Here is a 23,487-nt window from a genome sequence, read left to right as displayed (position 1 = left end):
TTTCCTGTTCATATAAAATCCTTAACTGAGGAATTAGTTTTTTCTTAACTCTCTGCCTGTCAGTTTTGACATGTGAATCAATAGGAATACCTTCTAAATCCCTCTTTTATGTATTCATTGCATGTGTATAGCAGTTTCAATCTTGCTGTTTCAGTGCTTATATATGTCTGATTGTGCACAAGAGATTAAAATAAGTTGTTAGCCTTCTGCAGTCTAAGTCAAATCTGCCTTTTATTACAGGGAAAAAAATCTTACTGTATTTCTTTCTTCACTGTTTCTTTCTTATAATTTTTTAGGTTTTGTGGCAATTGGATATATTCCGACGAAGCTTGCGGGTTCTAACTGGACATGTTTGTCAGGGAGATGCCTGCATATTTTGTGCATTGAAGGTAACCTTTTAATATTATGGAAAATTACTGTTAATTGTTTTGCCAAAAATTTAATTTTATTTGATAGTTAATTTGGTCAGTTTACTTGAAATTAAAGTTCATTGTCAAGTGACTTAGAGCTTTGAAGGTGAATTCTTAAAGTTGATTTATTCAAGTGTATGGATTTTTTTTTTCCACTCTTATGTAAAGAAAGTTAAAATTAATATTCTAAGTAGTATAAAAACATTAAGAATATTACATTTTTCATTTTGGAACAATTCTTTTTTCATTTTATGAAATGGATTTTGAACTACTACTGAATTTTGTGCACTACTTTGGTTACTGATGATATAGCAGTGAACAAGGTGATAAAAACTGTTCTCATGGATCTGATATTCTTATAGGGGAGGAGAAAACAAGTAAACAAAATATAAAGTGTGTTAGATGGTAGTAACTACAAAGAGGGAAAAATAAATCAGGGAAAGGGAATAATAGAGTATGTTGAATAGTCAGGAAAGCCTCACTGGGAAAGTTTAAACCATTACTTGGAAAAGATGATAGAGTGAAGCATTCCAGGCAAGCAGGGAAACAGTAATTGCAAAGACCCTGAGGTGGGTGTACGTGACACATTCAGGGAAACCTGGGTGTCAGAAGCTTTATGAGTAAGGGGAAGACTGATAAGAGGTGAGCTCAGAAGTAAGGTGAGTTGTGGTTATTTAAAACCTGTCTGCAGGGGTGTGTGGGTAATTCAGTTGGGTAAGTGTCAGACTCTTACTTTTGGCTGGGGTCATGATCTCAGTGTCTTGACACCGAGGAGCTTCACCTTGGGCTCCGTGCTCAGCAGGCTGCTGCTTAAGGATTTTTTCTCTTCCATTCTCCTTCCCCCCAACTCCTGTGAGTTCAAAATAAATAAATAAATAGATAGATAAAAGCTTTAAAAATAAAATAAAACATGTCTGCACATTCTTTGCAGTTTTGTTTTGTTTTTTTAAGAAAGAGAGAGCATGAGGAGGAGAGGGGCAGAGAGAGAGAGAGGGAGAGAGAATCCTAGACAGGTTTTCATGCCCAAGATAGAGCCCGATATGGGGCTTGATTTCAGAGCCCTGAGCTCATGACCTGAGCTGAAATCTAGAGTTGGACACCTAAACAACTGAGCAACCCATGTGCCTCTCTTCTGCACCCTTTTTATCAAAAAGTGGAGTCTATTCTTTGAATATGGATTGGCCTTAAGGATTCATTCCCACCAAATAGAATGGCAGAAATGACACTGCAGACATTTGAAAAGGTGATAAAATTTCCATCTGGCTTTGTCTTTTGGGCTGTCATTCTTGGGAGTGAGCTGTCATGAAGTGAAGAAGCCAAGTTAGCCGCAACTAAACCAGAAGTCTAAGTGGATAGGCAGCGTTAACAACCAGCATCAGTGTAAGTGATGTTCAGTGTAAGTGAGCAACCTTCAGATTGTTCTAGGTCCCAGTATCGAGTTGTATTTACCAAAATTAATGGAGCAGAGTTGAGTTGACCTTACCAAAATTAATGATTTGTAATCATAGTAAATGTTATTTTTAGTAATGTAGTTTTACAATCGTTTGTTATGGAGCAATAAATAACTGGAACAGGAGTCCGTATTGTGTAGTTCCTTCTAGACCTTTGTTAGGAACTTGGCTTTTTCTCCTGAGTAATTTAGGAAGTCTCTGGATTGTTTCGAGTGGAAGAGTGATATAATCTGTTTTAACTAGATAGAATGTTTGGACTAGATCTCTTTGGCTTCTTGGATGGGAATAAGTAGAAGAGAGGCAAAGGCAGAAACAGGGAGTCATGTATCGATTAGCATCTCATTTATGTCGTTGAAATTTGCCCAAGAATTTAAAATTTTATTGACATGTTTCAGAGATAAATATTTCATTATTTTACATTCTTGAATACTCTTACACACACATATACATGCAAGAAAATAAAGTGCCATTTTCCTGCTTTATTTTGATTTATACTCCTGAATATAAATCACCAAAGAAGGCAATTTTATATTCTCTTTTTTAGAAACTGGCAAAATAGGGTTATTGTTAGGGGATGAAGAATGAACTTAGATCAGGTTACAGTATCACATTTTATTTACACGACAGTCAATTTTGAATATTTTGTCCAGTTGTAAAATGAGTATAGTTAAAATTTCTAGCCTGAATCTTTCATAGCCTTACACAATCACCTGCCTGCCTCCCCACTAGCCCAAAACATTATCTCTCTCTCTCTCTGTCTCTCTCACTCTCTCACTGTCTCAGATACGGCACTTTAGCCAGACTGGCTGCCTCTTGCAGTTTCTCAGAGCTGGCTTCCATCTCTGACTATTTTCATTATTATTCATTTTGTCTACAGTGCTTTTCTTCTAGATGTTTTTGTGGCTAACACCCTGTTTCCTTTATGCCAGTCTTCAAATGAGGACATCAGTAAGGCCTTCCCTGACTACCCTAGGTAATAGTTAACCTCTTCTTACTCTCAGTATCTCTATTTCTATTTATAATACTTTATTTTTCTCTCTTGTATTTTATTTCTTTCTTTTTCTCTATTTTGTCACAGACTGACATACTATATAATTACTTACTTTCTCCTTACTATAACTAGAATGTGTGCCCCATGAGGGCAGGGTTTTTCTGTTTTCTAGTGAAGGTGCCTCACATATACTAAACAGAAAACAGATAACAAATGAGTGACATTCAGGCGTAGGATTAATATTTCAAGCATTATCTTGAAAAGTTAATTACCTGAATAACCAATGACATCTGAAAATATTTTTTTATTTTTTCATTTTGTAATTATAATTAGAAAATTATAGATCTGGATATCTAATATCATTTAGCATCATTATTCTTCAATTTTTTATTTATTTATAAAGTACATTTTTTGGAAGTAGTGAAACAGATTTTTAAAATGTTTTCCTACCCTACCATATATTGACCTGAGGAAAAAAAAATGTTTTTGAGGTGACATATCCCTTAGGCTAATTAAGAATTTAATATGGCCAATCCTTATTTGGTAGGTTGTCACTGAAAACCTCCTCCCCCTCCCCACTTTCCCCCACCTAAGATGATTGTCATAAAACTGGAACTTATTAAAAAGTTTATCTTATTTGAATTCAATAAGGAAAATGAAAAACCAGATTAACACCTATAATCACATATTCTTGAGTGTTTCCAGTATTTCTTAGGCTTGGGTTAGAAATAATGCTCTAAGTGAGGAAAACTGATAATCTGAAAAAAAATTTTTCTTCAAAAATTAAAAGTCAGGAATGCCTGGGTGGCTCATCTTTTCTGACTTCATGCAAATTGTAGAGTGTCAGTTTTTAGAGGCAAATTTAAATAGTGGGAAATTTTAATTGTATTGAAGTTATTTGATGTTTATTTTTAAACCAGGGTTTGTCATTTTCTGGGGTTTATTTAGGAAGAAAAAAAATTATTAAAGTTCATTTAAGCTATGTTTTTTGTTTTTAAGATTTTATTTATTTATTTGAGAGAGAGAGAGAGAAGGAATCAGGGGAGGGGCAGTGGGAGAGGAAGAAGCAGACTCCTGCCTGATGCCAGGTTCAATCCCAGAACCGTGAGATCATGACCTGAGCTGAAGGCAGATGGGCAGATGCTTAACCAACTGAGCCATCCAGGTGCCCCAAGCTACTTTTTTTTTTAAAAGACTAGTGAGTTCCCACTAATTTTTATGTGATTATGTATTTAGTTTTGGTTAACATAATTTTAATTCCTTATAGCATACTTTTAGACTTATAGCAACTTATCTCAGAACTCTTCCTTAAACAGTTTAGATCAGAATAAGCTGGGGAACAGTTAAAAATTGTCCTCACTTCAGCATACTCAATTAGAAACCTCGAGGATGGGAACTGAGAATTCTGTGCACACTAACATTTGATTTCAAGGCTGGGGCAACCATTTCTGTACATTACTGAGACAGATAATCTTTATATGGAATTTTAGAGCAAAATACTACTAGTTTCTGGGTATAGCTGTAAGTTTCACTGTGTTATAATGAAGTTACTGACATGTTTCTTTAGTGGTTGGCTTTACACTTACTGATGTACTTGTTGGTCCCCAGAATATATTTGCACAGTTTCAACACAGTCGAGAAAAAGCACTTCCCTCGGATAACATAAGGCACGCTCTAGCAGAGAGCTTTAAAGATGAGCAGCGATTTCAGTTGGGCCTTATGGATGATGCTGCAGAGTGCTTTGTAAGTATTTTGGATAATCCTTAAATCAGGACAGTAGCTTGTTTTCCTTAAATGATACAAATATCAAGGTTAATGAAACATAAATTTTTAACAATGGAAACAAGTCATAACTGTTCACTGGATCCATGTCTTACCTGCCCTTCAGAGCTCAGTTTAAATCTCATGACTTTTGATTTTGGTTATTTGTGCTGCTGTCATTTTTATTGGCTATTAGACTCCTGGAATATTTTAAAATTTATTTATTAGAAAAAAACATTTATTAAACATGAATTATGTCACTTAAGTCAGTATTCTGCCTCCGCAGTGTTGATATGTGCAATAATGCATTCCCAGAAGTAGCATTTCTCGTTACATACAATGATTCTCTTTGGGAGAGAAGAGGAGCTTGGTGGGCAGCTATCAGGGGCAGCCGTTCTGTTATACACCTCACTCTGGATTGAGAATCATTGACTGGGGTTGATGTTCCAAGTCTCTGTTTTACCACCATATTGATAAGTAGAGCATTCCTTTGAATAGTAACTAAACCACACATACCTTCTAAAATATGTGTTGATTATTAAATGTGTCAGTGTTGCAGGTGTTACATATATTTAAAGAGGTAAACTTTTTTTTTCATAGTCTTATATCTATTTAAAAATTCTATTTATTTCATCAGTAAATCTTTTAAGGTTTTCCTTGACACGTTGTTTTCCTGACACCACTTCTTAATAGTTTGGACCCCTACTCTCAGCATTATTTAAGCCTCCTTTCTTGTATCTTTCAGCCTATCCCCTTACAGTGTTTTTTAGTGGCCAACAGATTAATAAAATTTTCTTTAGATTAATCTTTGCCCTTCAGATATTCTTGTGACTTCAGTCTGGACTCTTCTGACATTTAAGGCCATTTACAGTTAAACTCCAGTTTACCTCTTTATTTCCTCCTGTAATTTTTCTTCCTAATGTAGGTTGTTCTATTTCTAAAGTATGTCTTTTAAATTCACTGGATTTTGGCGTGCCTGAGTGGCTCAGTGGGTTAAAGCCTCTACCTTCGGCTCAGGTCATGATCTCAGGGTCATGGGATCGAGCCCCGCATCGCGCTCTCTGCTCAGCGGGGAGCCTGCTTCCTCCTCTCTCTCTGCCTGCCTCTCTGCCTACTTGTGATCTCTGAGTGTCAAATAAATAAATAAAATCTTTGAAAAAAAATTCACTGGATTTCTGTAGAATTTACTATCTGTAGAATTCAATTGGCATTTATAGGTTATTCTCATTTTTTTAAAGATTTATTTATTTGAGAGAGAGAATGTGTGCATGTATGTGCTCACACTTGCACACACACACAAGTGGGAGGAGAGGCTGAGGCGGGGGTGAGGGGGAGAGAATCCCTCAGCAGACTCCCTGCTGAGTGTGGAGCTCAAAACAGGGATTGATACCAGGACCCTGAGGTCATAACCTGAGTTGATACCAAGAACGGCCACTTAACTGACTAGCTACTCAAGTGCCCCTGTTGTTATTTCCTTAATGATCATCTTTACTGTTTCCTTGGATAGATGCAAAGCTCTTTGACTAATCCACTGCTTAGCATACTTTTCATGTTGATTAAAATGTTTCAAAAACAGCACACATAGTCATAAAATATGTTTTTCATATTTCTCATGTTTCTAATTGATCCATCACTTAAAATATAAATATATTTTGTACAATACCAAACTTTGTAGTTTATTTTCATTTAAATGAAATGTACTAGTAAGTGATATGATAATTTGTGGACTATCTAGAAATTTAGGCTTAAATAATTGAATGCTTTTAAATTTCCTAGGGCAGAAGACGGGTAAGTTAGCTAATTAAAAGAATCCATTGGAGGGGTGCCTGGGTGACTCAGTCTTTAAGGCTTTGCCTTCAGCTTAGGTTGTGATCCCAGAGTTCTGGGATCGAGCCTGCTGTTGGGCTCTCTGATCTGTGAAAAGTCTGCTTCTCCTCCTCCTCCCTCTCCCACTCCCCCTGCTTGTGTTCCCTATCTTGCTGTCTTTCTCTCTGTCAAATAAATAAAAGAAATCTTAAAAAAAAAAATCCATTGAATAAGCTTTGCAATCCAAAAAGAAGGATTACTTGTTAAAGAAATAAATACTCCTTATTGATCTGTATTACAAATTTGAAATTTGTTTGCCGGACAGATTCCTTGCATTAGGATGTTAGTGTAGGTATTGTAAACCTTTATGATTGCTATTTAATGTGAGTTATAGAGACTATAAAAATGTTCCAAGTAGGATTTTTGAAAGAATAACTGCTTTTCTTAATGTGAGAATGCTGAAAACATAGGAAACTTATGTTTTCTAATATTAAATTCTAGATGTCAGCCACCATGAATTGATTTTAAAGGATTTTAAAAATATTTATTAAAATGATGTTATATTATAACACTTCATTAGTTACTCTGTTTTGCATACATTTTTTCATTAAATTTTTTTAAGAGTGAATGCTACAAAAGGTGAGTAATTGCACAGCATTTGAAGGGTTGATTAAAGAGGAAAGCTGAAAAGCTGACAGTATGTATGACACTGTTAAACACTTTGAAAAAATCTTAAAAAGATTCTTTTTTTTTTTTTTTAAAGATTTTATTTATTTATTTGACAGAGAGGGAACACAAGCAGGGGGAGTGGGAGAGGGAGAAGCAGACCTCCTTCCGAGCAGGGAGCAGGACCCTGAGCAGGGTCCTAGGACCCTTGGATCATGACCTGAGCCAGAGGCATACGCTTAACAACTGAGCCACTCAGGCAGCCCCTTAAAAAGATTCTTAAATTTGTAAAGTTTAAAAGAGCTATACTGTATGTGTCATCTGTAAGTTTCACAACTCATTTGTCATTTAATTTTTTAAATTAGGAAAATATATTGGAGAGGATTCATTTCCATATAGTGCCAAGCAGAGATGCAGACATGTGTACCTCTAAATCTTGTATCACTCACCAGAAGTTTGCTATGACCCTGTATGAACAGGTGAGATGGCTCAACCACTTCATTAGTTACTCTGTTTGCATACATTTATATATGTATAATATGTAACATAGTATTATATTTATGTTTTATGGTTGATTAATCAAACATATGTTCTTCCCTGTAGTGTGTGTGTCGCAGCTGTGGAGCATCATCAGATCCTCTACCTTTTACAGAATTTGTGCGGTACATTTCTACAACAGCCCTATGGTGAGAGCCTGTTAAAACATGTTTACCACATTGAGTATTTATTTTATAGAACAATAATGTATGTGAATATCAGCTATCTTAGACCTGAAAATACTCAACCATCAGAGGTGCTGAGTGATGTCCAGCTCAGCTAGCTGTTTCTGATTTGGTTAAAAACATATACTTGATGAAATTTCCAAATATTAGTCAAAATTTGTATCTCTTTATGTTTATAGCAAGTTTTGGGAATTGCAAAGGAGACCTTAAAATGACAACAAGTTCAGTGTAAAATGGAGCTGCATGTGATTTCTTCATTTTTGCTAAGGTGTTATCTTTGTAGTAACAGTGTTTCTCTTTAGCTCCATGTCCCTTCATGGTGATGGAAGCCAGGGTAAGGAGAAAAGAAAGAAAAGGTGAAATTAATTCTCCATTAGATTTATTGCATTTAGGGCCTCAACATTCACCTGAAATAAAAATTTGACAGCTTGCCTGTCCCCTCCTTCCCTGCTCATGAAACATTAGTGAGTTAGGGATCCAAAAAGATCCCTAGACTTTACATAATAAGAGTAGTTTAAACACTTTTGAATAGATATTTGAAAATATAAATATTTAATAGGAACATTGAATAAAATCATAAATATGTATAGGTATTTTGATATAAAAAACAACACATGGATCAATAATTATCAGTACATTAGTATAGCAGTTACTAAATGGTAATTTAGTAACCAATATTTTTATCATTGTGCAAAATAAATATCAGATGCTTATTTGTTTCATTATATTATTAAACTTCTTGGGTTTTTGGATATGACACAATATTTCTTGAAGATTATTGAATAATAGCAATTTGATTATTTGAGTGTGTTTAGTGTCTTAATATATCCAGAGTTTGGGAACATAGTTTTAGGGAACCATTCCCTAAAATTCAGTCAATTATAGATTCATTTTTTTTCACTTTGTATGAAAAGTAGGATGGCATTTGAACAAGGATAGGCCACACATTAAAAACCGTAAAATTTTAACTCTACTCTGAAACTCTTATATAAAATGACAGTGCTCTGATTCAGTATCTTATGTAACAAGAGTTGGAGCCCCATCAGTCTCTCCCTGGTCCACACCATCAATTGCAAGAAACCAGACTTTGAATTCTAATTATGGTTGACCCTTCAATTACACAGGTTTGAACTGCACAGGTCCACTTAGATGCAGATTTTTCTCAATAATCAATGTACAGTACTGCAAATGTGTTGTCTTTTCCTTAGATGTTCTTCTTTTTTTTTTTTTTTTTAAGATTGATTTATTTATTTTAGAGAGAGCGCATGCATGTGCAAGCAGAAGGAGGGCCAGAGGGAGAGGGAGAGGGAGAGAATCTCAGGCAGACTCCCTACTGTTTGTGGAGACCAATGCAGGGCTTGATCTCATAACCCTGAGTTCAAGACCTGTGCTGAGATCAAGTAGACACTCAATTGACCGAGCCATCCAGGTGCCCCCTTTATAATTTTCTTAGTGACATTTCCTTTTCTCCAGCATTTTTGGCAAGAATATAGTATATAATACATATAACAGGACGTGTGTGTTAATTGATTATTATTGGTAAGGCTTCCAGTTAATAGTAGGCCATTAGTAGTTAACTTTGAGGGGAGTGTCAGAAGTTATATGCGGATTTTGGATTGTGTGAGGGTTGGCACCCCTTACCCCATGTTGTTTAAGTGACAACTATAATCACCTTTGTATTGGTAATAAGTATTGAATACCAATTACAGAATTCCAGGCTTCACATAAATCATTACTTATAATGTTAACAAAAACATCATTTTAAATGTAGAGTTTGAACAAGCTTATCAGATTTAGTGCTTTCTAATATACTTGTGAAGTGTTTTAGAAGAATAGATGCTTTTAGTTGTTATTGAATACTGTATATTAAACCATGGAACTGTTAAATATATCTAGCTCTAAGATAGTTAATATTACCACCAAGCAGAACCAGAGCATCTAGAATGGAAAGTAGTAAGGATATTTGAACTTATATGACATATCTTTTTGGAAGTCTTTAAATAGTTGTTTAAAGATACTTAATACCTTGCTATATAAAAATTTGATTCTAAAATGGACTAAACAAAAAGTGGCACAGATATCCTGCCTAGGCTGTAATGAAATGCTTAGCATAAGGCATAAGCCTGATCTAAATAGTTTTGGTTTTGACTTCTGCATTAATCAGCAAAGGAGCCTTCTGTTAGCTGAAAATGGTAACTTTGTTTCTGAGAACTTTAGGCCAGAGGGGAAGCCTTTCCAACAATTTGTTGTTCTTGTTAGGCCAGAATTTAAACTCAAATCCCTTTTTGTTAAATAATAATGTAAAAGAAACATTTGACTTAGAACTACCTCCAGACAGAGCTAGGATCGTCTTGCTACCTCGTTCATGTAGTTCCAAACAATGGTAAAATTTAGTGTTATTTTATTCTTGACCTAATTTTTTTCATCATAAGTTAACCTGCTGAATTTCATAATTTTTCACTCTACGAAAATTTACTTTATGGTTAATTTTTCAAACAGAACCTGTTTTAACATATAAAATACCCATATTGATAACTTAATATTCTTCATGCATAATTTGTTAGATCTTTCTAAAGTTCAAAGGACACATTTGACACTGTTCCTTTGTTTTGTAGCAACGAGGTAGAAAGAATGATGGAAAGGCATGAACGTTTTAAGCCTGAAATGTTTGCAGAATTGCTGCAAGCAGCAAATACAACTGATGACTATAGGAAATGCCCTGTAAGTATAATTTGGAGAATATTAATGTGCTTTTATGTTTATAAATTTGAAAATAGATATTCAGAAATCACCATGTAAATAGTAACTATACATGGGCTTGATTCTAAGAATTTATTTTTTCAGTGTTATTTTAGGCAGCTCTTTAACCATGTGAGCTGTTTGAGCACTATTTCTTTTTTTTTTTTTTGAATTTATTTTTAATTTATTTTCAGCATAACAGTATTCATTATTTTTGCACCACACCCAGTGCTCCATTCAATCTGTGCCGTCTATAATACCCACCACCTGGTTCCCCCAACACTATTTCTTTATTTTTTTTATTTTATTTATTTATTTATTTGACAGAGAGAGATCACAAGTAGGCAGAGAGGCAGGCAGAGAGAAAGGAGAAAGCAGGCTGAGCAGAGAGCCCGATGTGGGACTCAATCCCAGGACCCTGAGATCATGCCCTGAGCCGAAGGCAGGGGCTTAACCCACTGAGCCACCCAGGCGCCCGACACTATTTCTTTAAAAACTCTTCGTGAAGGATTTAAGTTAGTGTATGCTGATTTTTTTTTTTTCTTTTTGAGAGAAAGAGGGCGCACGTGTGCATGCAAGCAGGGCTGGAGGAGAGGGGTCGGAGGAGAGGGAGAGAGAGAATGTTAAGCAGACTCCCTGCTGAGCTTGGAGCCCTAGGTGAGGCTTGATCTCAACCACCCTGAGATCATGACCTGAGTTGAAATCAAGAGTCAGGCACTTAACTGATTGAGTCACCCAGGTGCCTCCTGATTATTTTTTTTAAGTTCTGAAATCTATCATTTGACTAAAGAGAAAGTTTTGTATTTTCATATAAGCACTACCATTCTTTTCTAATGTAATATTATTAATGACCTCAGTGTTCTATTTCTCATTTTTTAGATTGAATTCTTATTGTAGCAGGTTTAAAAAATACCGAAGGAAAGTACTTTGATTTAAAACAAACTTACTATTTAATCAATAATTAAGCAAATAGCTGGATAAAAGTGAATTTTAGTATTCTGAACAAAGAATTTTCTGATATATGTGAAGGTTGTTACTGTTTAATACAAACTGTAAGGTATTACTTATGGTATACCTATTTCAGTAATTTCAAAATGTGCCTTTTGTGTTTTTCTTTAGAGTAACTGTGGCCAAAAAATAAAAATTCGCCGTGTTTTAATGAATTGCCCAGAGATTGTTACAATTGGTTTAGTATGGGATTCTGAACATTCTGACTTGACCGAAGATGTTGTTCGGAATCTAGCAACACATCTTTATCTTCCTGGGGTATCTCAGCTGTTTTCATTCTCTTCCTTTCTGTTTTTAAATTATTATAAAACGTATTCATATATTATAACACACTTTGTTTTTAAAACTAAATTTTCTTAAAGGAAATAATATTCAGATATAATCTTGATAAAATTCATCAAATTGAGCTAACTGGAATGCCTTTCTTGCATAGACTGGGAATGACTTTCAGTTATAAACTGTCTCATGCTCTAGTTTTGTATCACTCTAGAGTGATGATAATGATGTGTGTGTGTGTGAGTGTGGTAATGACAAAATATAAATATTAACCTAGAAAAGTAAAGAGTCAAAAATCATCTACAGTTGGGGCACCTGGGGGCATCTACAGCGCACTGATCTCTATATGTTTATAACATCTTAATATTTGATTGGTTTATATTATAATTAAACTTTTAGACAATTTCAGAAAATATGTTTAATGCATGTTCAAATATGTGATTCAATGAAAAATTATTGGGAATTGTGTAATATACTTCACATTTCCAGTTTTATGTATATAAAGTGTCAAGATACTGGGTTACTGAACTAAATTGTAGTGAATTCATTTTATTGGAGGAATGCTAATAGCTATAGTTAATAGTAAGTAATAGTTAATAATAATTCTGTTCAGTCCAATCTTAGTGGTACCTTCTGTACTAATATAATATTGGATTAAGGAAGCTTGCATAAGAAATTTTTTCATAGATAGTCAAATACCTGACTTACCAAATTATTATTCCTTGTTTTTAAAAAGATATAGTATTAAATATACATTTTTATTTTTTTGAACAGCTTTTTTATAGAGTTACTGATGAAAATGCCAAAAATAGTGAACTTCATCTAGTTGGTATGATCTGCTACACCAGCCGACATTATTGTGCCTTTGCTTTTCATACCAAGAGTTCCAAATGGGTATTTTTTGATGATGCAAATGTGAAAGAGGTAAGTTGACACTTTCACTAACCAGGATAATTATTGTGACTTCTTACTTTTTAGGAATAAATGAAACAATAATATAAAATGTAAATTATGTAGTATTATTATGTAAAATGATGATGGTATGTAAACATTTCTTATATAAAATAATAAATGACCTTAATGATAATAGCATTGTTAAGTTCATACTTCCTTTTATTTTTGAAATCTGGTTTATTTTATTTTATTTATTTTAAAAGATTTTATTTATTTATTTGACAGACAGAGATCACAGGCAGGCAGAGAGATAGGAGGGGAAGCAGGCTCCCTGCCGAGCAGAGAGCCCGATTCGGGCCTTGATGCCAGGACCCTGGGATCATGACCCGAGCTGAAGGCAGAGGCTCTAACCCATTGAACCACCCAAGCGCCCATGAAATCTGGTTTATTTTAAAGCCAATTTTTAAACCAGTCCCTTTCCAGAATAATAAAAAAGTTGTTTTGTGAATGATTCACAATTGCTTTATATAATTAGTGATGAAAATCTGCTTATTTTTTAAATTGTTATGATTGCTTTTTTAGATTTTGTATATGCTATTCAGAATTAGGTATGGTTACTTTTTCTTTTGGTCAGTAACTTATTCAAACATTATAATATCTAGAAAACTAGTGAATAATAGTTTGTAATAAGGACTATTTATCAGAGTCACCTTTGGAACTTTTGGAAAAATGTGTATCTGCCTGGACTCTTAAATTCTCAATTCAGAGGTGTAGAGGCCAATACCTGATTTTTTTTTTTTTTTTAAGTTCTATAGGAGATTAAGATTTTGCCACATATGAAAACTCTTGATCTTGTCAATACTATGCCTAGGCTTATTGGCTTTGAGAATCCTATTATTAAGCAGTAAATGGATTTAGAAGTACAAGTTATTTCATTGTGCTAAGCAAATGATGTACAATTCCATTTCCTTTCATTTTAATGTATAAGAAAGGGCCATTTATCATCATTATGAATTACTAAGTCGGAAGTTCAAATATTCAGTATTTAGTGGATTTCTAATTATTTCTTTGAAGGATGAACTGCTATGGAAATAGCCCTTCCAGTATTAAAAATTAGAAAACCAAATAGACAAAATAACTTTTTTAGACATTGGCCAGCAGGCAGTTGAACAGAAAAAAGGAAACAAGATGAGCCCTAGGGTTATTCCTGTTTACCACCTACAGGTAGTTTTTACAGTGCAGGGAGGTGGGATTCAGATAAAGCAGTCTTACTGAGTTGAGGAAACCGAAATTGGAGTTCAGGGAGGCTAAGATAGCTAAATTTCACTGGACAGATTACCAGAAAGAACACTGCACAGAGGGAAAGTTCTGGAGATTGGTAGAGGGATCACATTTAATCTTTGGCTGAATAGGGATCCAACATTGTGTTGCCAAACCTGCACAAGGTTGGGGAAAGAATTACTGGAAAACAGAAAGTCAGGCAATTTTTAAAATTCATATAGGGCTAAGAATCGTTTGCATACACACCAGCAAGAATAGAAAGATGTTGCAATGCAAAGAGCAACAGATAGAATCCTCAGAAAATTATCACCTTAATTTTGGGGCTAAATTATACCTAGACTGAATACTACTCTGTACCTGACATAAAAAGCTTAAAATGAAGCCTTTAAAGCACCAGGATGGCTCTACATAATTTAGCAAATGCCAGAATGAAGTACAGTACATTTTAAAGCAACACAACAAAATTTACCCAAAAATATAAATTTAAATATGCCATTTGCTGGTGAGGATAAGGGAGAGAAACAGACTTGTCACACCGGGAAGACAAATCGCTTTAACATTTGGCTTTGAAAACCAGAAGGGCCAAATTGTGCAAGTTCTAACAACCAGTAGGACTTAATAATAGCAAACTGAATCCAACAATACATTAAAAAGAAAATCAGTCACCACAGTCAAGTGGAATTTATTCCTGGGTTTGCAAGGGTGATTCAATATTCACAAATCAATCAACATAATATACCACATTAATATAAAAGAAAGGATAAGAACCCTTTGATCTTTTCTGTAAATGCAAAAAAAGCATTTAACAAAGTACAGTATCCATTAATGGTAAAAGCCCTCAACAAAATCGGTTTAGAGGGAACATACCTCAACGTAGGAAAGGCCATATATAAAAACCCCATAACTAACATCATAATGGGAAAAAAACAGAATTTTTCCTGTATAGTCAGGAACTTTACAGGGATGTCCACTCTCACTGCTGTTAATTTAACATAGTACTGGAAGTCCAAGCAATCAGACAATGAAAAGAAATAAAGGCATCCTAATTGGTAAGGAAAAAGAAAACTTTATTTGCAGATAACATGATATTCTATATAGAAAACCTGAAAGACTCTACCAAAAATTGCCTGAACTGATACACAAATTCAGTAAAGTCACAGGATACAAAATATACAGAAATCTGTAGCATTTCTATATACCAATAACAAAGCATCAGAAAAAGAAGTCAAGAAATCAATCCTGTTTACAATTGCATTCAAAACCATAAGATACATCAGAGTAAAAGTAAGCAAAGAGCTGAAAGACCTGTACTCCGAAGACTATAAAACACACATGAAAGAAATTAAAGATGACAGAAATGGAAAAACATCCATGCTCATGGAAGAACAAATATTGTTAAAATGTCCTTACTACCCAAAGCAATCTACACATTTAATGTAATCCCTATCAAAATACCACAGGCATTTTTCACAGAGCTGGAAGAAACCATCCTAAAATTTATATGGAACCACAAAAGACCCCAGATTGCCAAAACAACTTTGAAAAAGATAAGCAAAGCTGTATGCATCACAATTCTGGACTTCAAGTTATATTACAAAACTGTGGTAATCAAACAATATGGTACTGGCACAAAAACAGACATAGATCAATGCAACAGGATAGAAACTAGGAAGGGAACTTAGAACTATATGGTCAATTAATCTTGATAGCAAGAAAGAAAATGCAATGGGAAAAAGTCTCTTCAACAAATGGTGTTGGGAAAATTGGACAGCAACATGCAGAAGAATGAAACTGGACCACTTTCTTACACCATACAAAAAATAAATTAAAAATGGATTAAAGACGTAAATATGAGACTTGAAAGCATAAAAATCCTAAGGGAAAACACAAGCAGTAACCTCTTTGACATTAGCCATAGCAACTTCCTTCTGCATATGTCTCCTGAGGTAAAGGAAACAAAAGCAAAACTCTTGGGACTTCATCAAAATAAAAAGCTTCTGTACAGCAAAGGAAACAGTTAACAAAACTAAAAGGCAGCCTACAGAATGGGAGAAGATATTTGCAAATGACATATCTGATAATGGGTTAGTATCCAAAATGTTTCCTAGCAAATTCTCTTTCTCTCTCTCGTTCCCTCTCTCTGCCCCATCTCTCTGGCCCCAACACACAGTCTTAATTATGATGCAATCTGAGGTTTTTTTATTTGACTACTTTTTTGTGCCCTTATCTGTTTCCTTTCCTTTTTCTTTTTAACCTGGTCTAACAAGGGGTTATCTGCACTAAAAAAAAAAAAATAATAAAAGATTTTTAAACACATAGTTTTAGTTAAACTCCTTGATGAGAGTCTTTTTATACTAATAGTAGGCAGGGGAGAATTTTGTTTCAAATCCCTACCTCTCTCTACCCAATCCTTCACCATAACCACCATCATTCTCCACACTACTTTGCATAAAGTAGGAATTGGAGAAAAATTTAATTAATCTCACTTGAATTCGTGGTAAACTCCATTATCTATCATGTTCTATAAGTATAGTAGTTAATATATGAAAGCATATTACCAGTATCCAAAGAATTTGAGTACAGTAAAATACACAGAACTGAAACTTTAGTAAATATGAGTTACTTCTATTTGCTTCATTGCTTTGGGTTAATTGAGAAAGACTGGCTACCTCCAAATGTTCATGAACAGGAATGCCAACATATAAAGTTCTGGTTAATATAACACAGATAATGACTTACAATGTGAAATTTTGATGTAAATGTGTTAAAGATTACTTTAACTGTGTTAATGAAATTGGTAGCTGCTGCTGACAATAGAACTTCAAAAAATATCAAAAGATGTTATTACTTTATAGAAACAACTGTACCTTTAAAGATATTTCACTTAATATAGATAATACAAGCTTTGTGCACTGACACTACATCAAATACAACCAGTTTTTAGTATCTACGTGTATTCCAATTGAAAGATGCTCTGTAATATTCATTATAATGTATTCAAAAAACCTTTTAATTATTTTTTTAAGTCACAGCCACAAATAAAGCAAAAACAAAATTTTAAAAGTAAAAAAAGAATTTATAAAACTTACCACCTGAAAAAATGAATAATCCAATTAAAAAAAATGGGCAGAAGACATGAGCATTTCTCCAAAGAAGACATACAGATGGTCAATAGACACATGACGAGCTGCTCAACATCACTGATAATCAGGGAAATGCAAATCAAAACTATAATGGAGTATCACCTCACACCTGTCAGAATGGCTAAAATCAACAACATAGGAAACAACAGATGTTGGTAAGGATGTGGAAAAAGGGGAACCCTCTTGCACTGTTGGTGGTAATGTAAACTGATGTACCCATTCTGGAAAACAGTGTGGATGTTCCTCAAAAAGTTAAAAATTGAACTACCCTATGATCCAGCAATTGCACTACTAGGTATTTATCCAACGAACACAGAAAAACTAATTGAAAGGGATATGTGCATGGCAGTGTTATCAATAATAGCCAAGTTTTGGAAAGAGTCCAAATGTTATCGACTGATGAATGGATAAAAGAAGTGGGGTGGATATATGCATGCATGCAATGGAATATTACTCAGCTATAAAAAATGGAATCTTGCCATTTGCAACGAGATGGATGGAGCTAGAGAGTCTTAACCTAAGTGAAATAAGTCAGAGAAAGACAAATAGCATACAAAACAAACAAGCAAAGGGAAAAAGAGAGGCAAACCTAGAAACAGACTCTTAACTGTAGAGAATAAACTGATGGTTAAAGGAGGGGAGGGGACAAAGGAGTGTACTTGTGATAAGCACTGGGTATTGTGTAGAAATGCTGAATCACTAAATTATGTACCTGAGACTAACACTGTATGTTAACCAGCTGGAATTTAAATAAAAACTTAAAAAAAATTACATTACACACACACACACACACACACACACACAGTATGCTCATGATACATATGTGACTTGCCTACCATTTTCCTTATGATACTAATCCAGAAGTGGAGGTAGAGAAAAGGAGAGAATAAGGACTCCCAGGCAAACTTTGACATGTAAATTTAACTTAAAGGTCTCCACATCCCTTTTCTTCTTCTTTTCCCCAACTGTGATGTGTCCCTCTCCCTGAGAGCTGTCCTCTATGACTCCACAACTGTTGATGCTCTGCTCCAGAAAAAGTTGAGTAGGTTTATTTCCAGAGTGGGTTTTGTATTTTTTGGTGTTTTGACTCTACCAAAAATTTTTTAGCAGCAAGGTCAAGTGAAAGGAAAATAGGTGGGTCCAGGAAGATCTACAGAGAGCTACCAAGGTCACACCATATTGAAGTTGTTCACCTTACTTATCTTTAGAGAAAGTCATGAGAAAAGTAATCTGACTCAGGTGTCTTAATATTAGCAAAGAAACTCAATAGTATTGTCACAAGGACTATGTAGGATGAGGACTTCTCAGGGCTCATTTAGCTGTGAATGACTCCACAACCCAGAGTAACTCCTGGGTTTTTGGGTGTATCCACTACTTCATAGTGCCCTGGTGCCTTCTGGGAATACATTAAGGGCAGTCTGGAAAGCTGGCATGACAAGGTGAGACAAGTATTGACAGTATCTTCTTGCCTCACAGGAGAATCCCCTCATGGTCTTCTCTTCTCTCCTGTGACATGAAGTGCATTTTGTTTTGCCACATCAAGACCTGAACCTTTATAATACACATCAGGACTTGAGTAGCCAGAGAACCTAGCTGAAGGCATACAGCTACTGATCAATAGGAAGAAAAAGAGCAGGCATGGAAAGAAGAGAAGGGTGAGAGGCAGCATAGTCTTCCAAGTCTGAGTCTGTAAAACAAGTTCTTTTTGGAGTTTGGGATGAAAGAGAATTTGGGGTCCAGTCATAGGTATGAAAGAAGGAAAGAGATCAAAATGAAAAAAAAGAATTGCAAGATTTTTGCATGCATGCATTATTAGTTGTAATTGCCTTTTTTTTTTTGCGTAACTAAAATAAAGGTTTAGTTTTCTATTAAATAAAAATCCTGCAATTTAAAAAATCTGTGGGCTCAGTGTGAGAGAGGCCAAGAGTGAAGAACCATAGGAAGCTGGGTCCCTACCCTTAAAAAATGATATTCAGTAAATTATTAATAGTGTAAAGTAATACAAATTCAACTCACAGTGAGATTCTATATCTCATGTGTAAGAATAGCTAAAACTAAAAAGACTGACCATACCAAGAGTTGGTGAAGATATGAAATAGCTAGATCTCTCACAGAAGAGTGATGGAAATACAAAATGAACTTTAGAAAACTTTATGAATTTCTTATAACTTAAACATTACTTACCATAGATACTAGTGATTCCATTCCTGTAAAAACACACAAAACTTGTACTTGAATGTTTATAGTAGTTTTGTTTATAATAACCCAAACTGGAAGCAACTCAAATGTCCATCAACAGGTAAATGGATAAACAAAGTGTGGTATAACTATTCAATGGAATATAATACTCAGCAGTAAAAAGTCATGAACTATTGATACATGCAATATTGTGGACAAATCTGAAAAGCAATATGGTAAATGAAAGAAATGAGACATAAGAAACTATGATTCTGCTTATTAAAACTCATGAAAAGGAAAACAACAAAGTGACAGAAAGTAAATCATTGGTCCAGTCACTGCAGAGGGGGAGCTACTTGATTGTATGTATATATTTGGCAGAATTCATTGACTGGTATACTATAACTGAGTAGTTTTCTTCCATGTAAATTCTACTCAATAAAGCTAATGAAAAAATTTGGGTATTCTAAAATAAACACTTTGCTCAAATTATAGTACTTTTGTATGACAGTTTATCAGCAAGTTCCACCTTGAATCAGTGTTTAGTAATATTTTGGCACTCCTTTCTATCTACGTAGTTTAAATGGTCAAAATTTGAAGGAAGAGTTGGATGTATAGTCACTCTGAGGTTTAGGTTTGTTTTGTTTTCAAATTACTCTTGTTCCTCAAGTATCTTAGATTCCAAGGTAAGAAGGTTAAATAGCTAAATATGTGTGGTTTGAGAAAACTCCTTAGGACTTTTAAAGGTCCCTCCTTTATACCAAAGCCAGTATTCTAGAATGCTTTGTTTTATATTTGGTTGGTTTTTGTTTTATTTTGTTTTGAATCAATTTTTTAGAGGTATAGTTTACAAACATTAAAATGCACCTGTACATAGGTATGGACAAATGTGTACACACCTATGTAACCTACACAATTATCCCCCAGAAAATTCGGTCATGTCCTTTACCCCTCACCCCCACCCTGGGCTCCAGGAAATCACCGATCTCACTATAGATTAGTCTGGCTCATTCTATAATTTTGTAAGAATGGTGTCTCACAGTCTCAGTTCTCTGTGTTTGGCTTCCTTTACCAAGCATAATGCCTTTTAAGATTCATGGTCTGTTAGTGGTTCATTTTTATTGTTGTGTTCCATTACATGCCAATTTATCCATTTACCTTTTGAATTATGAATAGTTTTTATGTGAACATGATTTTTTTTTGCCCATTGCTCTTAGCTAATACTCAGAAGTGGGGACACCTGGATGGCTCAGTCAGTTAAGCATCAGATTCTTGATTTCAGCTCACGTCATGATCTCAGGTTCTTGAGATTAAGCCCCACGTTGCATTCTGTGCCAGATGTGTTGCCTGCTTAGGATTCTCTCTCTTCCCCTCTGCCCTTCCCCCCAACCCCAATTTACAAAAAAAAAAAAAAAAAAAAATATATATATATATATATATATATATATATATATAAAGATACTCAGAAGTGGAACTTCTGGGTTGTATAAGTGTAGTTAAAGTTTATAAGGAACTGGCAAAATGATTTTCATAGTCATTATAATAATTCACATTTCTGTTAGTGTATGAGAATTCCAGTTGCTCCACATTCTCAGCAAAGTTTTATGTTGATAGTCTTTAATTTTAGCCCTTATAAAGAATGTACAGTGTTATTTCTGTGTGGTTTTAATTTGCATTTTGCTTATGATTAACAATGTTTTGAGTACTTTTTTGTGTACTAATTGGCCATTCTTTGGTATTTTTATTTTTGGTGAAGTGTATTCAGTTGTTTGCCCATTTTAAATTTGGTCATCTTTCTTATTAGTGAATTGCAGGAATTCTTCATTCTGCACATCAGTTCTTTATTTGATGTATGTGACTTGTTTTCTTCATTTTCTTAATGGTAACCTTTAAACAGCAGAAGTTATTAATTTATTCTTATATGAATCCCATTTTATAACTTTTTTCTTCATGGTTTGTTTGATGTCTTATATTCTTTTGTGTTATTTTTCTAAGAGAGAGAGAGTGTGTGTGTGCGTGTTGAAAAGTAGGGGGGAGGGGCAGAGGGAAAAGGAGAGAGAATGTCAAGGGAGCTCCACCTTCTCACAGAGCCCTGGACCCCATGACCCCAGGTCATGACCTGAGCCAAAATCAAGAGTCAGATTCTCAACCAGCTGAGCCCCCCCAGTCACCCCTGTTTGATGTAGTAAGAAATCTTTATCTTCTCCAAAGTTGTTAAGATTTTCTCTTTTGTTTTTTTCTATAAGCTTTAGAGTTTTTGTGTGACTTGTTCTGATTTAATTGTGCTTTATGTGTAGTGGTGTCAAAGTTCATTTTTTCATATGGCCATCCAGTTGTTCCAGCACCTTGTTGAATAGACTCATCGTTCTCCATTAAATTACCTTTAAATTTTTGTCAATCAACCTTGTACGTAGAAAAGCTTTTTAAAATTTGATAGTCTAAGATGCTGGCGAGGATGCGGAGAAAGGGGAGCCCTTCTACACTGTTGGTGGGAATGCAAACTGGTGCAACCACTCTGGAAAACAGCATGGAGGTTCCTCAAAAAGTTGAAATTAAAGCTACCCCATGACCCAGCAATTGCACTACTGGGTATTTACCCTAAAGAACAAACGTAGTGATCTGAAGGGGCACGTGCACCTGAATGTTTATAGCAGCAATGTCCATAATAGCCAAACTGTGGAAAGAACCTAGATGTCCACCAACAGATGAATGGATAAAGAAGACGTAAATATATACAATGGAATACTATGCAGCCATCAAAAGAAATGAAATCCTGCCATTTGCGATGACGTGGATGGAACTAGAGGCTACTATGCTTAGCGAAATAAGTCAGTAGGAGAAAGTGATCTATCATATGATCTCCCTAATATGAGGAAGTGGAGATGCAACATGGCGGGTTTGGGGGGGTAGGAAAAGATTAAATGAAACAAGATGGGATCGGGAGGGAGATAAACCATAAGAGACTCTTAATCTCACAAAACAAACTGAGGGTTGCCGGGGGGAGGGGCTCTGGAGAGGGTGGTGTGGTTATGGACATTGGGGAGGGTATGTACTATGGTGAGTGCTGTGAAGTATGTAAACAGTTCACAAACCTGTACCCCTGGGGCTAATAATACATTATATGTTTATTAAAAAAATTAAAAATTAAAAAAAATAAAATGAACATCAAGCAAAAAAAAATTTGATCGTCTAAATCTTGATATAGTGTGTACAATTTTTCTCAATTTTTAATAATGTTGAAAAGATGTTTATTAGACTAGTTTAAGACAAAAGTAATCCTATAATATGAACATTTAACTGCTAGCAATCTGAATTCCTTAAAATTTTTTAATATACAAATTAATTTAGTCTCTACTATTCAAATATGTAACACATTGATTACACGATTTTGTCTTGTTTTTATTCATTGTGGTTTTTTTTTGAAGGTTGGGACTAGATGGAAGGATGTGGTCTCCAAATGTATCCGATGTCATTTCCAGCCATTGCTTTTGTTTTACGCAAACCCTGATGGCACAGCAGTTTCTACAGAAGATGCACTTAGGCAGGTCATCAACTGGTCACATTATAAATCCGTTGCAGGAAATATGGGTAATTTTTATAAGTTCTTTTTAGTGTTCTTTATAGTATCATAGTCATACTGTGTATTAATAGAGTGAAGATAAAATTAATTTTGAGAATAATCTCAAAATTTAATTTCAGTAAAACAGAGTTCAGGAATATTAGATTATTTTGAGTTAATCTTTATAAAGAAGACTTTCCTCACCAGTGGCCTCTAAAACACCCTCAGGACCACCCACTTCTGTGGTAATAGGCACAGAGGGGATACTTGACTGGAAGCTCTTTCTAGCAGTACAAATTGAGAGTTAAAATGAGTTCTACACTAAAAAAGTCCAAAGGATATAGGCCATTTTTTTTTAATTTTTTTTTTTAAGATTTTATTTATTTATTTGACAGAGAGAGATCACAAGTAGGCAGAGAGGCAGGCAGAGAGAGAGAGGAGGAAGCAGGCTCCCTGCTGAGCAGAGAGCCCGATGCGGGACTTGATCCCAGGACCCTGAGATCATGACCTGAGCCGAAGGCAGCGGCTTAACCCACTGAGCCACCCAGGCACCCGGCCATTTTTAATGTATTGCAAAGCAGGTAGAAATCCTTCAAAAATGT

The 23,487-nt window shown here is 34.9% G+C and overlaps 1 protein-coding gene across 3 annotated transcripts in view; it reads left to right on the top strand.

The window, feature by feature from the left end:
• The window catches only part of USP53 (ubiquitin specific peptidase 53), a 67,404-nt gene that overhangs the window by 26,194 nt on the left and 17,723 nt on the right, over positions 1-23,487 (top strand). For all 3 annotated transcript variants that reach the window (XM_059169426.1, XM_059169417.1, XM_059169431.1), the window contains 8 exons: positions 297-389; positions 4,461-4,595; positions 7,451-7,564; positions 7,689-7,771; positions 10,423-10,528; positions 11,666-11,812; positions 12,605-12,754; positions 22,752-22,914. In XM_059169426.1, the coding sequence (XP_059025409.1) occupies positions 297-389; positions 4,461-4,595; positions 7,451-7,564; positions 7,689-7,771; positions 10,423-10,528; positions 11,666-11,812; positions 12,605-12,754; positions 22,752-22,914 (991 nt within the window). The remainder of the gene's footprint in view (positions 1-296; positions 390-4,460; positions 4,596-7,450; positions 7,565-7,688; positions 7,772-10,422; positions 10,529-11,665; positions 11,813-12,604; positions 12,755-22,751; positions 22,915-23,487) is intronic.

This window comes from Mustela lutreola, chromosome 1 (assembly GCF_030435805.1).
Source record: "Mustela lutreola isolate mMusLut2 chromosome 1, mMusLut2.pri, whole genome shotgun sequence".
Taxonomy (NCBI): Eukaryota; Metazoa; Chordata; class Mammalia; order Carnivora; family Mustelidae; genus Mustela; species Mustela lutreola.
The sequence above is the reverse complement of the archived record's forward strand: the minus strand, read 5'-3'. Positions and strand labels throughout refer to the sequence as shown.